The sequence below is a fragment of the Erpetoichthys calabaricus genome, chromosome 10, assembly GCF_900747795.2.
Source record: "Erpetoichthys calabaricus chromosome 10, fErpCal1.3, whole genome shotgun sequence".
NCBI lineage: Eukaryota > Metazoa > Chordata > Cladistia > Polypteriformes > Polypteridae > Erpetoichthys > Erpetoichthys calabaricus.
The window spans coordinates 85,794,457-85,809,221 of NC_041403.2; the positions used below are offsets into that span (position 1 = coordinate 85,794,457).

The following is a 14,765-nucleotide window of genomic DNA, read 5'->3' on the forward strand; positions in this document are numbered from 1 at the left end:
CCATGACAGAATAGGAGAGTTTATCATTAATCTCACTCCAAAGTATTGCTTTTGGTCTAGAAGACCAATTTGTGTCTTTATGATGTAAATTAGTTATGTTACTATAATAATTGAGTGACTTTGACTTACTATTGTTTACAAAGCTTTGGTTTACATACTTCTAGAACGTAACACAAAATAGTCACTTTTTATCAGCTAAAGCTTTCAGACTAGTATGTGTCTTCATAATAAAATCTTAGAGTCTAAGAAGCTTTCTTAGCGTGTGTTACATAAATAATATTTCATATGCAGCTTCAGAGGCTAAGCGGCATACCTTAGCATGTGTTTCTCAATAAAATCTCCAAGCCTAGAGTGCTTACCGTTATGTGTGTTACGTGTAATTCAAAGCCTAACTATGAAATACAGTAATACTCAGCAAACAGGAATATTCAGACTGTGAACCTCAGAGGCTGCGTTCCATCTTGTGTCCACAGTAAAGGGGTTTTCAGCATTAATTGCAGTGATAGCAGGCAGATAATCAGTACAATAATTTGCAAATTATTATTAGTAAAAGCGCTGCTGCCTCGCAGTTGGGAGACCTGGGGACCTGGGTTCGCTTCCCGGGTCCTCCCTGCGTGGAGTTTGCATGTTCTCCCCGTGTCTGCGTGGGTTTCCTCCGGGCGCTCCGGTTTCCTCCCACAGTCCAAAGACATGCAGGTTAGGTGGATTGGCGATTCTAAATTGGCCCTAGTGTGTGCTTGGTGTGTGGGTGTTTGAGTGTGTGCCCTGTGGTGGGTTGGCACCCTGCCCGGGACTGGTTCCTGCCTTGCACCCTGTGTTGGCTGGGATTGGCTCCAGCAGACCCCCGTGACCCTGTGTTCGGATTCAGCTGGTTGGAAAATGGATGGATGGATGGATTATTAGTAAACTTAAAATTCTATACAATAACAAAGTAGAGTAAAACTATTAATATGGTGAAAATAGTTAGTCATTTTCTAACCTGCTTTGTCCTGAACAGTGTCACAGAGGTGTGCTGGAGCCTATTCCAGCTAGCATAGGGGCAAGGCAGGAAGAAACCCTGGACAAGGTGGACACACACACGTGTACGCACACACACCCCAATCACACTCACACTCACACTCACACACACCCCAATAACACACTAGGGTCAATTTATTATCGCCAATCTACCTAACTTGCATGTCTTTGGACTGTGGGAGGAAATCCATGCAGACACAGGACAGTGAAATAAGGAATACTGGAACTAATCTTCCATTTGCCATTTGAAAATGTATCCTTACATACTGTAGCATGAAAAGGTGGAATTAGTCAGAGATCAAAGCTCATCCAACAGAACAATTCAAGCCATTAAAACTTCACAAGAGAGTTAACACCAGTTCCATATGCTGCCAAGACATACAAACAAACAGAGGAAGAAGTTGACACTCTAAATGCCATAAAATGCATAGTTTCTCTCCAGGAACGCATACCTGCTTCTTTCAGAATATGAGAAGGCGGTTAATAAATGGATAAGCTGCAAAAAAGACATAGCAGCACTAGAGGAAGTCCAGAAGAGAGCAACTAGGCTGATTTCAGAAATGAGAGGTATGAATTATGAGGAGAGACTGAAGGTGTTGGACCTTTTAAGTTTAACCAAATGTAGATTAAGAGGTGACGTGATTGAAGGATTTTAAATTAAGAGGCGACATGAGAGATTAAAATTAGGACCCCAGCTGTTACTTTAAAATCATTTCTGCAATAACAACATGGGGGTGTTGCTGGAAATGTCCTAAAGGCAGATTGCACATGGAATAAATTACAGAGTAGTGTGGCGAAGAGCAGGACTTTAGGAACCTTCAGATTCCGACTTGGTATTATTTTAGATGATTTAGATGAATCGGGTGGGTCAGCTTGTTGGCCTGAATGGCCTGTTTTTGTTACAATGCTCTAGTGTTCTAATGTTCTAAAGTGATGGAGACAATATGAATGGTCAGGCCCAGGTCTCCTTTGTATTATCTATTCAGTTGTGCATTCCCTACCACCTTCCCTCTCCCTTGAGTTTTATTTAATAATCTGGCTTTTTTTATCATTTTCATTGCCTCTGACATTATTTTAGACATTCAAAGATGTTTAGCATGTCTTCAAAGCCTAGTACATCATATTAGTTTGCTTCTGAAAGGGGTTTATTCTCCAGGAGGAGGTGACTCAAATTATTATTATTTTTTTTGTTACAGAAGTGATTTTCTACTCACAGTCGCATGCAGTAGGCCAGTCACTTTTAGTCAAGTACAAGCACACTGCTAATGCAATTTTAAAGCAATGGCTGTCAATAAAAGGCCTGTTTTCAGGCACTGGGTTAGTGATCAGTAATTACTGAAATGAAACTACCCACTTCTCTGCAAAACATTCATAATTACAACTTGACCTTTCATTCACTTGCATTAGTGATTTTATCAGCATATGGAAGCAGCACATTTCCAAGTGAAGCATTCTCATTTATACTGCAAATTCTTAATTCATCAGTTAAGAGAAATTGAAAGGTAAATGCCATCCTTATCTTTACCATCAAACTGCATCAATAAAGCCCATTCTCTTAACATGTATTGTAGCCTATTAAAATACACATACATTTTTCCCAGCTTAGTATGAAAAAAATGAAAATCCGAACACATATAACCACAAAGAGATATGCACTGTGCATAAACAAAATTGAAAGGACGACATCTGGAATTGTTGGGTTGCACTCTGAGCCACTCAGAGACATTACTGCACATTTAACAATGAGATGTACAGAAAGATTCTGACCAGGTTAGAGAACTAAAAGTTTCGTTTCTTCTGTCATAAGATGATCTAAATGCTGTCTGTGTCAGTTATTAATTTATTGTGTCAAAGCAGGTGTAGAGCTGAGCATGAGGGTGGCACATACTTGGCATCTGAAACACATGGAAGGTAAGATAATCCAAAGGTTGTGAGCCTGAATCGGACTGGGGTGTTCTATGCTGTTGAAAGGTTTGCTTTTGTGTATTAAAATGTGCAAATTAAAAGTTTCTGGAGTATGTGGTTTATCAACAGAATTTATTCATATAGCACATTTTCATGCTGATGATGTAGGTCAAAGTGCTTTACAAGATGAAGAAAGAAAAGTTTACAAAAAATAAAAATATAAAAATAAGATTAGGCAATACTAAGTCACAAAGAATAAAGTAAGGTCAGATGGCCAGGAGGACAGAAAAAAAACTCCAGGAACTGGAGAAAAAAAAACCAAAATCTGCAGGGGTTCTGAGGCCATGAGACCACCCAGCCCCCACTGGGCATTCTACCTAACATAAACGGTCTAAATCAGTCCTCATGGTTTTCAGGCTTCATGTAGAAGAATTTGATGGTGATGGTCATGTGGACCTCTGGCCTTCAATCCATCAATGTAGGGACTGCGTGGTGCCTTGATCAGGCAGTGGTGGCACAGATCGCCACCACAGAAAAACGGTAAAAGAACAGCAGAGTAAGTAGGGGTTAGTGCATATTGCACTAACCATGGTAAAGAAGATAATTTAATACATATACAAAATATCAGGGTTACACTAAAATTAAACTATAAGAAAGCCATATTAAAATAATCGGGTTTTAGCATTTTTTTAAAGTACTCCACCATATTAGCCTGACGAATTTCTATCGGTAAGCTATTCCAGATTTTAGGTGCATAACAGCAGAAGGCTGCCTCACCACTTCTTTTAAGTTTAGCTCTCGGAATAATAAGCAGACACTCATTTGAAGATCTAAGGCACGAGTGTCGAACTCCGGGCCTGGAGGGCCGCAGTGGCTGCAGGTTTTCATTCTAAAATTAGACCAGTTTTCACTGCTAATTAACTCCTTTTCCCTTTATTTTAATTTCCCTGTTTTTAAGGATTCAGTCCTCTGAATGGATTTTTTTCTTCATTAATGACAGCCAAACAGAAATGAAACGTTAAACGAGCCGACAGATGACCACCTAAACTGGGGCTTCAAACTCCAACCAATTTCACTCCAACCAGTTCCTTAATGAGAAGCCAATTCTTGCTGTTAATTAAACCCGTTATTTAATTTCATGGCTTGTTGCTGCTCTCATTCTGCCACAGCAGAAATTTCCAAAACTGCTGATTTTCTGTTTTTTTCTAAAAACATTGTCAAAAGGTTTTGGTGAATTGAGATCAACCTTACTGTGACCCTCACCTGTCTTTATGTTCAGATAATCTGGTTAGCTGGTCACATGGCAGCTCATTTTGTGTCTCATTATTGTTTGGCTGCTAATTAAGGAAAAAGAAAGAACTAAGGGGTCTGAGTCAATTTAATTAAAACTAAGGCAAAAGAAATTAATTAGCAGCAAAATCAGGTCACTAATTAAGAAGGGGGTTAGAATGAAAACCTGCAGGCACTGCGGCCCTCCAGGACCGGAGTTCAACACTCCTGATCTAAGGTTACGATTTGGAGTATAAGGTGTAAGACATTCTGAAATATAAGATGGAGCGAGATTATTCAATGCTTCATAAAGCATAAGCAGTATTTTAAAGTCAATTGTAAATGACACAGGTAACCAATGTAGTGACATCAAAACTGGAGAGATGTGCTCGGATTTTCATTTCCTAATTAAGATTCTGGTAGCTGCAATCGATTGATGTCTTTTTGGGTGGTCCTGAAAGGAGTGCGTTACAGTAATCTAGCCAACTGAAAGCAAAAGCATCTTGCAATGTTTATAAGGGATCTAACTTTTGCTATATTTCTTAAGTGAAAAAATGTTGTCCTGGAAATCTGATTAATTTGTGATTTAAAATTTCCATCAATAATTACCCCTAAATTCTTTACCTCAGGACAAGTCTCCTCCTTATCAGACTGACAACAATGAGCTGCAGAATTGCCTTGTGGTGGGACATCTCTTGAAGATTATCCAAGACAGGACACGAGTTTAGCATCAATAACAGAAGAAGCTATAGGCACCATAGTGTGAAATGTAATATAGTGATGATGCATGAAATAGCAGACACTGTAGCAGTTAGTCATGGTCAGTTGAATCAATTCTTCAAGAACAGTAAGACAGTGCAGGTTACCTGCTCAGAATGTTGATTACTTGATTATTGGTCTTATTTACCTTGGTTTTCTGAAGGCTTTTAATAAGACACCACATGAAATGTTAGTGATCAAACTAAATCAAGTAGGAATTCAGGGTGCAGTCTGTAGGTGGGTAAAAAATTGGGTCAAATACAGGAAGCAATGGGTTATGATGAGGTAAAATTTTATCAGAATTAATTAATGTTAAAAGTAGTGTCATGCAATGGTCAGTGTTGGGGCTACTGCTCATTTTAATATACATAAATGACCTGGAGAATAATATTATCAACAAGCTAGTTAAGTCTGATACCAAAATGATAGCAAATGAGGTATAAAGTTAGACAATGTTGAATCTGTTGAATTGTTACAGACGGACGTGGATGAATACAGGCTTGGGTAGATTGGCAGCAGATCAAATATAATGTCAGTAATGTAAGGTATTACATGTAGGAAGTGGAAATGTTTGATTTGAATACACAACGGGAGATCTGAAATTTGAATGTACCCCCATTAAGAGAAGGACCTAGGAGTCATCGTGGACTCACCACTATCTACATCAAGACACACAGGAAGTAAAAATATCAGATTTGAATACACAGTAGGAGATTTGAGACCAAAATATATGCCTTACACGGAGGATCTTGGGGTCATAGTGGATTCTTTACTACATCTAGACAATAAAGAAGGCTAATATAATGTTTGGTTATATATCACAACGTGTTGAGTACAAGTCAAGGGAGGTTAGGGTTAAGTTATATAACGCACCAGTGAGGCCTCACCTGGGGCCTCATGTATAACGCCGTGCGTAGAACTCACACTATAACATGGCGTAAGCACAAAAGTGGGATTGTGCGTACGCACAGAAAAATCCAGATGCAGGAATCTGTGCGCACGCATACTTTCACGTTCTTCCACTACATAAATCCCGATCAGCGTGAAAAGTAACGCACGTGCACGCGCCTTCTGTCCCGCCCCAACTCCTCCCAGAATTACGCCTCTTTGAATATGCAAATCAATATAAATAGCCTTCTGTGAAAAGACAATAGGAAAAGCACAGGGGAAAATATAAGAATTTCAGCGAATACCAAGTGGAGGCAAAGGAAAAACGTACTATTTGTTGGTTTAAACAGTGGTATAAATCAACAAAAGAAAGTTGATCGAGTGACAGAGTGTCGGAAAAACTCGAAAGATCAAATTCACAAAGTCGCACAGTGCCCGAAATAAAAAAGAAATCACATATCAAAGTCGCCGTGAAAAGGCAAGTCGTAGCCCACCGTCTGAGTGTCATATGAAAGCTTATTAGGGTACAGACAAAAAAATAGGCACACAGTGGGAAAAAAGCACGAAATGTCAACTTTAATTTTGAAATTTCCACTTTAATCACGTAGTTTATTTTGCCATTAAAGTAGAACATCATAAACTTCATCTTAAAATCGTTTATTTTACTTGTTTCTCACGTAGCACGTTAAATGCTTTGTTCTGTGTTTGATCTTCTATGTGCTCTATGTGTGTGAATCACTACGTGCTTCCGTTCTTTCTCTTTCTCCGACAGGACACAGAATCCATTACATTCGAGATATTACAGCTCTCTGAATAATTAAAATACTGAGATGTATACGTGATATCATTTTCATGATGATAGCAATGAAAGCATGTTATTAAACATGGGAACACAGTGGCACAGTGATTGTTCATATCTCACGCAAGATGCTTGCTGCGCCATGTGTGACCTTCAATGAAATAATTTATCACAGCAGTACTGTCTCTTTCAAACGTACTAACCTCCAATTCCTGTCCTTACTTTTCTTTCTCCAAATACCCAATCGCCACACAATCAGCTCTGTAATAGACGTTAAGCCATCTGTAAGCTTAGAACACCGATTCTTCAAACTTTTAAGGAACATTGAAATATCTTCGTAGTACATGTTTAATTATTCTATTCGTCTATCCTTCCAGTGTCACGTCAGCACCAGCAAGAATACAGCGCAAGGCAGGAGCTATCCTTGAACTAGCTATACGCTGCGGCACCGTGTCCTCACATGTTTATTATTAACAATATAGATTATTTAAATGAAGTTAAAGTTTTATCTGTATACTATAAGCAACATATTTTGCTGCATTTCATCTTAAAAATGATATTGTCATCATACGCGCTTTATAAAGTAGCGCAGGTTGTGCAATATTATAACTGTAGTGTAAGTTTACAGTGAGGTAATTGTACTTATAAGTACAAACAGTTCTACAAGGAGCACTTGATGGACTGATTGAGTGCGTTTATAGATCTTGGGATGAAACTGTTTCTGAAACTCGAGGTCCGTACAGGAAAGGCTTTGATGCTTTTTGCTGTGGCTAAGGTAGTGCGTACTTGAAACTGTATACCGATAATTCTCTTTCCGATCATCTGCTGCTGTGATTCACACTCAGATACAGTGATATAAATACTCTGAGTGGTGCAGTGAGAGTAATATGGAAAAAGATGATCCGCAGTGGCAACCCTTAACGGGAGCAGCTGAAAGAAGAAGAAGATGCAGTGAGCGTAACAACGCTAAAGCTGTTATGGTATTTGTAATACTATGGCTATTCCCTGGACCATTATATTGCTACAGGTTAATTACAATCAGATGCATTACACTAATAAACAATATGCAGTTAATTTCAGTGTATTTGATAAAGCCGCCGCCGTGGATGTGGATCTAAGAAAGGGTGACCACACAGGAACAGTAGCACTGCTTTGACGCTGGGTGCCGCCAGTCTGCAAAACCGAGCGGAGAAATTGCGTACGCCAAGGTATGAGTTACCGTGGAAATGTGCGTGGCTTTACGCCAAGTTTAGGTTTTATACATCGCGATTTGAGCATGGAAAGGTTCATACGCAACATTTCTCTGCGTACGCACAGTTTATACATGAGGCCCCTGGAGTACTGTGTGCAGTTATGGTCTCTAAATTCTAAAAACATCATAGCAGCTCTGGAGAAGGTCCAGAGGAAAGCAATTAGACTGATCCTGAGACTGAGGGGTATGAGCTATTAAGAAAGATTGATGGAGTTGATCTATTTTAAGCAAAATGAGATTAAGAGATGACGTGATTGAAGTGTTTAAAATGACAAACAAATTAGTATACTGCATCCCAGTTGTTACTTTAAAATAAATTCTGCAATAAGAACACAGAAACATGGTTAGAAACTTGTTAAGGGCAGATTTTATAAAAATGTTAAAAAAATTTTCTTGACTCAAAGAACCACAGACACTTGTAAAACTTTACCAAATACTATGCTGTAGAACTTTAAGAACTTTTGAATTTCAACTTGATCTTATTTTAGACTGTTTTTCTCACAACCTTTTCCTGCCGTACTAAGGGTGTTTGAAACCCAGTCCCTGACAACCTTCAATTGTGGAGGGGGGGTCCCACTTGGAGAATCGTTGTCGACAGTTGTCCTGGTGTGGGAGGGAGGGTGGTGTTCCCTGCCTTGGATAATCAACAGCAACAGTCATATTGGAGCACTGTCGCTTGCTGCCCGCGGTAATTGAACACGATAATAAAAACTACTTTATGATATGTGATTCATTTTTTCTCCCTTTGTGGATCTCCAGCTGCAAATATGCAAACCGTATCACAGACCTTCTCTTCCACTTCACAAAACGTACGTGACCCTTTATCATTGAGTACAATGGTGAATCTGCACAACCCAAAAACTGTGGCGGTTTAAGAAATTATGTTTTAGACAATCTAGGTGAATAGGATGAACAAGCTAGTTAGACTGAATGGTCTGTTCTCAGCACAATTGTTCCAATATTCTAATGGTTAATTGAGAAGAAGCATTTGTTAAAATTTCAAGGTGTGATTCAGTTTTGCTTTTTTTTTTTTAACTTTCATTTTAATTCCGAGCCCTTGATTAATTTTTACCATTTATTTTTATTCATCGACACCATTTAGGTTACACATTTTTTCATATATTTTTAGTGATTTTAATTAGAAACAGATAACATCCCATACAGTCAAGTCAAATTCAACAAATCAAAGCAAAATTCAACCCCAACCCAAGAGGAAGAGAGAAGAGCCAGCAAATGAAACTACTCAATAAAAGGAGGAAGAAAAGAAGGGCATCCTTTTCCCCAAATTAGGTTACAAATCTGTGTCATGGCTGCCAGTATTTTGTGCAGTTTTGTTATTGGCAGCATCTCCCATTGCTATCTTGCCATGATCAGAAGTTGCAGCACATGAGGGCAGAGGTACACTGGTTTATACAAAAGTGACACTACAGTGGTTGTCCAAGTTTGTGGATACAAAAACAAATCTTTGCAGATGTTACTTCGATTTAGGGGATCAAAGGCTGTTGTTTTTTCTGACTACAAATTTAGTTTATATTTGAGTTTTGATGCATGATTAAACATTTTTGCACAAGCAAGCTGGACAAAAATTTAAAATAAGTGGCATACGATAAACGTTCTAGCATTCGCTTCTTCTTCTTCTTCTTCTTTCAGTTGCTCCCTTTAGGGGTTGCCACAGCGGATCATCTTCTTCCATATCTTTCTGTCCTCTGCATCTTGTTCTGTTACACCCATCACGTGCATGTCCTCTCTCAACACATCCATAAACCTTCTCTTAGGCCTTCCTCTTTTCCTTTTGCCTGGCAGCTCTATCCTTAGCATCCTTCTCCCAATATACCCAGCATCTCTCCTCTGCACATGTCCAAACCAACGCAATCTCGCCTCTCTGGCTTTATCTCCTAACCATCCAACCTGAGCCGACCTTCTAATGTCCTCCTTTCTAATCCTGTCCATCCTCATCACACCCAATGCAAATCTTAGCATCTTTAACTCTGCTACCTCCAGCTCCGTCTCCTTCTTTCTGGTCAGTGCCACCGTCTCCAACCCATATAACAGCTGGTCTCACTACCATCCTATAGACCTTCCCTTTCACTCTTGCTGATACCCGTCTGTGACAAATCTCTCCTGACACTCTTCTCCACCCATTCCACCCTGCCTGCACTCTCTATTTCACCTCTCTTCCACAATCCCCATTACTCTGTAAAACGTTCTAGCATTCGCTGTGATTACTGAATAGCTAAATGTATTTAGTTTTATTGCTGTCTCTCATAATAGGTTTGGCTCAACACTTTTAGATCATCCTTGGTACATGATTTGAGGTTTAGCTTGTGATGTATGGGTAGGTACTGTATGTTGAAAGTGTTTTCTGTTTGCATGAAAAACCTTCCATTCTTACTGTGTGATTTGAATGTTGAATAATGTGCTCAATTTCAAGAAACTCTGTACATCCTAACTTTAATGTTTATGTGCTCGATAACAATGAGAAGGTAGATAGCCAGAGGTGTACAGCATTCCACGTCACCTTTTATAATCTATTTATTGTCTGATGATATTTTTAGGTGTGCTATAGTTAAGTTAAACTCAGTTTTAAAGAGGCTTTGCCTCCTAAAAGCAGGCCCAGCAAATGCACACACTGCATGTGCACAAAACCGACATCACCGCTTTCAGAGGTGCTTCACTATTGGCATTCAAACTGTCTTGGGCCCTCCCAGCAGAGTCTGAAAAAGAAACCTCTTCACCAGCAGAGTCAAAGGGCAGATCAAGAAGCTCACAGGGTTGTTATACAGCAGGGGCTTCTGACTGGTAGGGATGGGTTCCCTCTGACCCCGGTCCCCCTTAGCTCCATGATAAAATGCAAGAGTAGGCACTTTACTTTTTATTTATTCTTAAAATATGCTTCACTTCAGAACACAGTTTCATGTGACAAATTAATATATACCATGATTGTGAAGAAAAAACTTTAAAACACCAAACTTATCCTTTAAAAGAATGACTCTTTACAGTAAGCTAAGAAAATCAACGTAAAGAAACTTACCTTTCTTAAGCTTAGGTAAACTGCTTTAATGGAAACAAATGCAGTGATGTAAACATCAGACTTCTATGTCAATTGTACTTTTCTTCCCTTTTTGGTATATTGCTATTGTATTGATTTAGGAATTCCATTACAAAGAATAAATTACTATTCAGTAAGACTTACTTTACATTACTACATTTTAATCTGAACACAACCTGAACCTTCAAGACAGGAGGGAAAATAAAAATATGTATTATGAAGTAAGCGCTCAGATATTGAAATATTCAAATGGTTAGCCATAGTTCAGCAGGGTCCGTTGACCCAGGACAGCATTAATGGATTTTTTTACTAAGAAAGAACATTGGTTCTAGTCCTTATGAAGTGATTTTTTTAAAAATAGAGCACGTGTTCTGTTACGTGGGTTAGGATTCTTCAAGCTGAGCAGGATAAGATGGCATGCTAGCAGGACGGAGTACTTCATCAGAGTAAACAGACTGGTCTAGTGGGATTTCAGGGCTGTCTGATGAATTCAGTGTGCAAAATACTGATGCAAAAATAAAACAAAAGATGCAGCGATTTACTAAACTTATAACCCCTTTCTGATCAAGTTAGGAATGGCAATAACACAAAATAAATTTAAAGTGAACTTTAAAATGAAAGTTGAAACATTTTAAAAATTATTTGCATGTAATACATATTTGATTGTGATAATTTTTTAACAGAGGTTTGGTTTCTCTCCTAAGTGTATACTGTTACACAATATGCTCACATCTACACTCTTTTTATGAATAAACACACCGTGGTGTAAAAATCAACTCATGGCATCCTTTAGTGTTTTTAAACAATACCAGTAAACGTTAAACTTTCTGAGTAGAGTGAAATGGATTTATAACCAACAGCTTCATATTTGTTAGTTAAGGGGTGCTGTATGATGGCGGACCCTGTGCTTTGACCCCCAATGGTCAGGCAAAAAGACAATGTCCCGTCGGGGATTAATAAAATAAAAAAATAATCTAAAAGACAACAGCATTCCAATCTATTGGGATTTATGGGATGTTTTTTGCTTTACGTCTCATAGAGTGGCTAATTAAATATTTCAATATTCTTTCCAACAATTTTATAAACATCTTCATAGTATTTTCATAAAAAAGTCAAAAGGAACCACAGCATTCACACTAAGAGAAGGTTTGTCTGCACCTGCCATTCAATGAGAGGAGGAGCAGTAGGATGGCATCGCATCAAGTGATGTCAACCCATCAGCAGCCACAACTGGGTGCCATTAACTCCAAAATGTCAAAAGTCACCATCTTAATCTGACTGTGTGTGCATTCATGTTGTTGGTGGAATGAGATGGAAACTCACGTGATTGTCGGGAAACATGCAAATGCCACAAAGGTGAGATTTCACCCAGAGCACCAAACAGTGTGAGGAGATTAAAAATGTTTATCTGCATTTTAATTCATTGCAAGATCAGTCTTTGTGTTTCTCTTTTCCAGTGGCCGCCAAAGACAAAATATCATTGTGAGCGAGAGATGTTTAGCTCATCGACACTAATTATTTAGTTGGAGCTTGTATATAATGTGGTTTCTAAAGAGTCACAATGTTACCAAGACTGAATATGCAATGCTGAAGTTTACCATCCAGAACATTAGCCATATTTTGCTCCAGAGGTAGACATCAGACCACACATACACTCTCTGCAAAAGCAATATCTTGAGACGCACTGTACAGCATTGCAGTGATCAGCTCTACTCTTTCACAGTTCCAAGAAAGTGGGTTAAGACCCCAGTCTGGTCACTCGCATGTGGAGTTTGGGCATTGCTTTTCTTTGCACATCACAAATTGGAGAAGACTGGACATGTGTGTGTGTGAGTGAGTGTGAGTGAGTGAATCATCCCTGTCCAGTGATCTTCTCTGTCTTGTGTCTTCGGCCTCAATTCCATAAAACTGGATGAAGTGAATTCAGCAAGTGAACGTGTGTGGGTGTGATCATCCTGTCCAGTGCAGATTTCTGGCTTACGCTTGATGTTGCCAACATGGACTTTTATTTCTAGTGACTCTGAAGTTAGATTAAGCAGGTTCAATGAATGAATGACTGAGATTAGACTAATATTCCCCAGTGTCAGTTTTGATGGACTGACACCTTCTCAATGGACACCCCTTACTTTGCACCCATTTCTATCTCTTCATGATACTGAACACAATAAGTGGGGACAAAAATAATTAATGAAAGGATGTTTGGATGCTAAAAGTCATCCTTAGCAACCCTTCTCTTTGGCAGATTCAGGTGAGATTCTCAGCACCCCTTATACCAGGACACAGCCTTTCTGAAGGACATGTAGATTATCGGATTTTGAGTACAGATAAGCCCCCCGGCCTTCCATGCTTGTCTGTCTTCCCGATTGAGATCACCAATGCAAGTCCACTGCTGTTTAAAGTTTTGAGAAACACACCACTTGGAGTGATCATACTGAGAATAAAAGAAATGTGGTCCAGGCAATTGGATTCGCTTCACATTGTAGACATGTTCTGGAAGGGAGCAGTTGGGTGGCAGCTCATGCTCCTTTTCTTGCCAGGTTTCTGTTAGAAGATTTGACTTCAAATCCTGAGCGACCCAAGCTGTATAAATATCTACAGAAAAAATAAAAAGTAAAAGAAGTAAGATACAGAAGAAAAAGCTTGAACTAAATCATTGCTTCTTTGACTTCTAAAGGTGGTCTGCTTAGATGAGCTGTACTGGGCAGACATGCTATCTGCCTTGGGCTTGACGTTACCAACGGCACTGGCACTTCACAACTCTGTAATGGAAAAAGCAGGTTTGAAAAATGAATGAAAGAATATAAGAAATGCTTTCGCTGGATGGTTAAAATAAAGGCCAGCCAAAATGACAGGCTCCGTCATAAACACCACAAATATGTTGTGAGAGTTTTCAGATAAGGCCGACAGAAATCTCAAGGTGAGGTTGCTCTTCTCATTAAGTGGCAATGTGCTGCAAGTATGAACTTCACTGCACGCTGTACACTGGACAATGATGATGCTGTAAATGTTGTACATGTACTGTGAGGACAAGCGTTATCCATTACAGTGGTGTGGCACTCCTTCAAAAACAAGTTTGCTCTAAAGATTTGGAGCTATGTCATTAAATGGTGGGCATCCACACTAATTGTCAATTTCAATCATTCAACAAATCTTTATTTTATATAGCTCCTTTCATTGTAAGTGCTGTCACGAGAATATAAAGTGATAAAAGTGGTTAACAGGAGAAGATTAACAAAAAGAAGTTGATTAAATGGGAATTGACTTTACAGACACCTGCAACAATGAAGTTTCCTTCTTTATCATTGCAAATAGGACACTGAAGTCCCGATACATCGCCTATCCAATGAATGCAAGAAAGAAGAGAAATTAAACAAGCAAGCCAATGGCACACCATCCATAAACCAGCAGGTATGGTGCGAGACTTGAGAAAGGCTGCAACAAAGGCCTGCTTCCTAAACTCGAGTTTTTCATTTTCTTCCAATTTTTGATTGAAACTCCAGAGATCCTTTGATGCACACAATGTGTATGAAGAAGAACTGAATAAAAACAGCAGACAGAGCAGAGCCGCAGTATTGTGCCTAAAGACAGGTTTTGTCGTAGTGTTAGCCACACAAGGCACTGTATAAAATATGACAGGAAGCTGCAGTCGCCCTCCACTGGGTGGGTTTGAACCCAAGATTGCTCATTGTCTTTGAGGAGTTTTCACATTAATTTGGTGCCAATGCCAGTTTCTCCAGGTGTTATGGGTTTCCTCCCACAGTCTAGAGCTGTGTGTCTTAGGCCAACTAGACACTCTAAGAGGAAGAGGGCTTGTCTATGTCTATGTC

At 39.2% G+C, this 14,765-nt stretch overlaps 1 protein-coding gene across 1 annotated transcript in view; it reads right to left on the minus strand.

The window, feature by feature from the left end:
• Nucleotides 1-10,782: 10,782 nt before the first annotated feature.
• Nucleotides 10,783-14,765, minus strand: part of LOC114659214 (deoxyribonuclease-2-beta-like) — a 35,134-nt gene continuing 31,151 nt past the window's right edge. Inside the window, exon 6 of the mRNA XM_028811546.2 lies at nucleotides 10,783-13,530. Coding sequence (XP_028667379.2) covers nucleotides 13,196-13,530 — 335 coding nt within the window. The 3' untranslated portion in view covers nucleotides 10,783-13,195. The remainder of the gene's footprint in view (nucleotides 13,531-14,765) is intronic.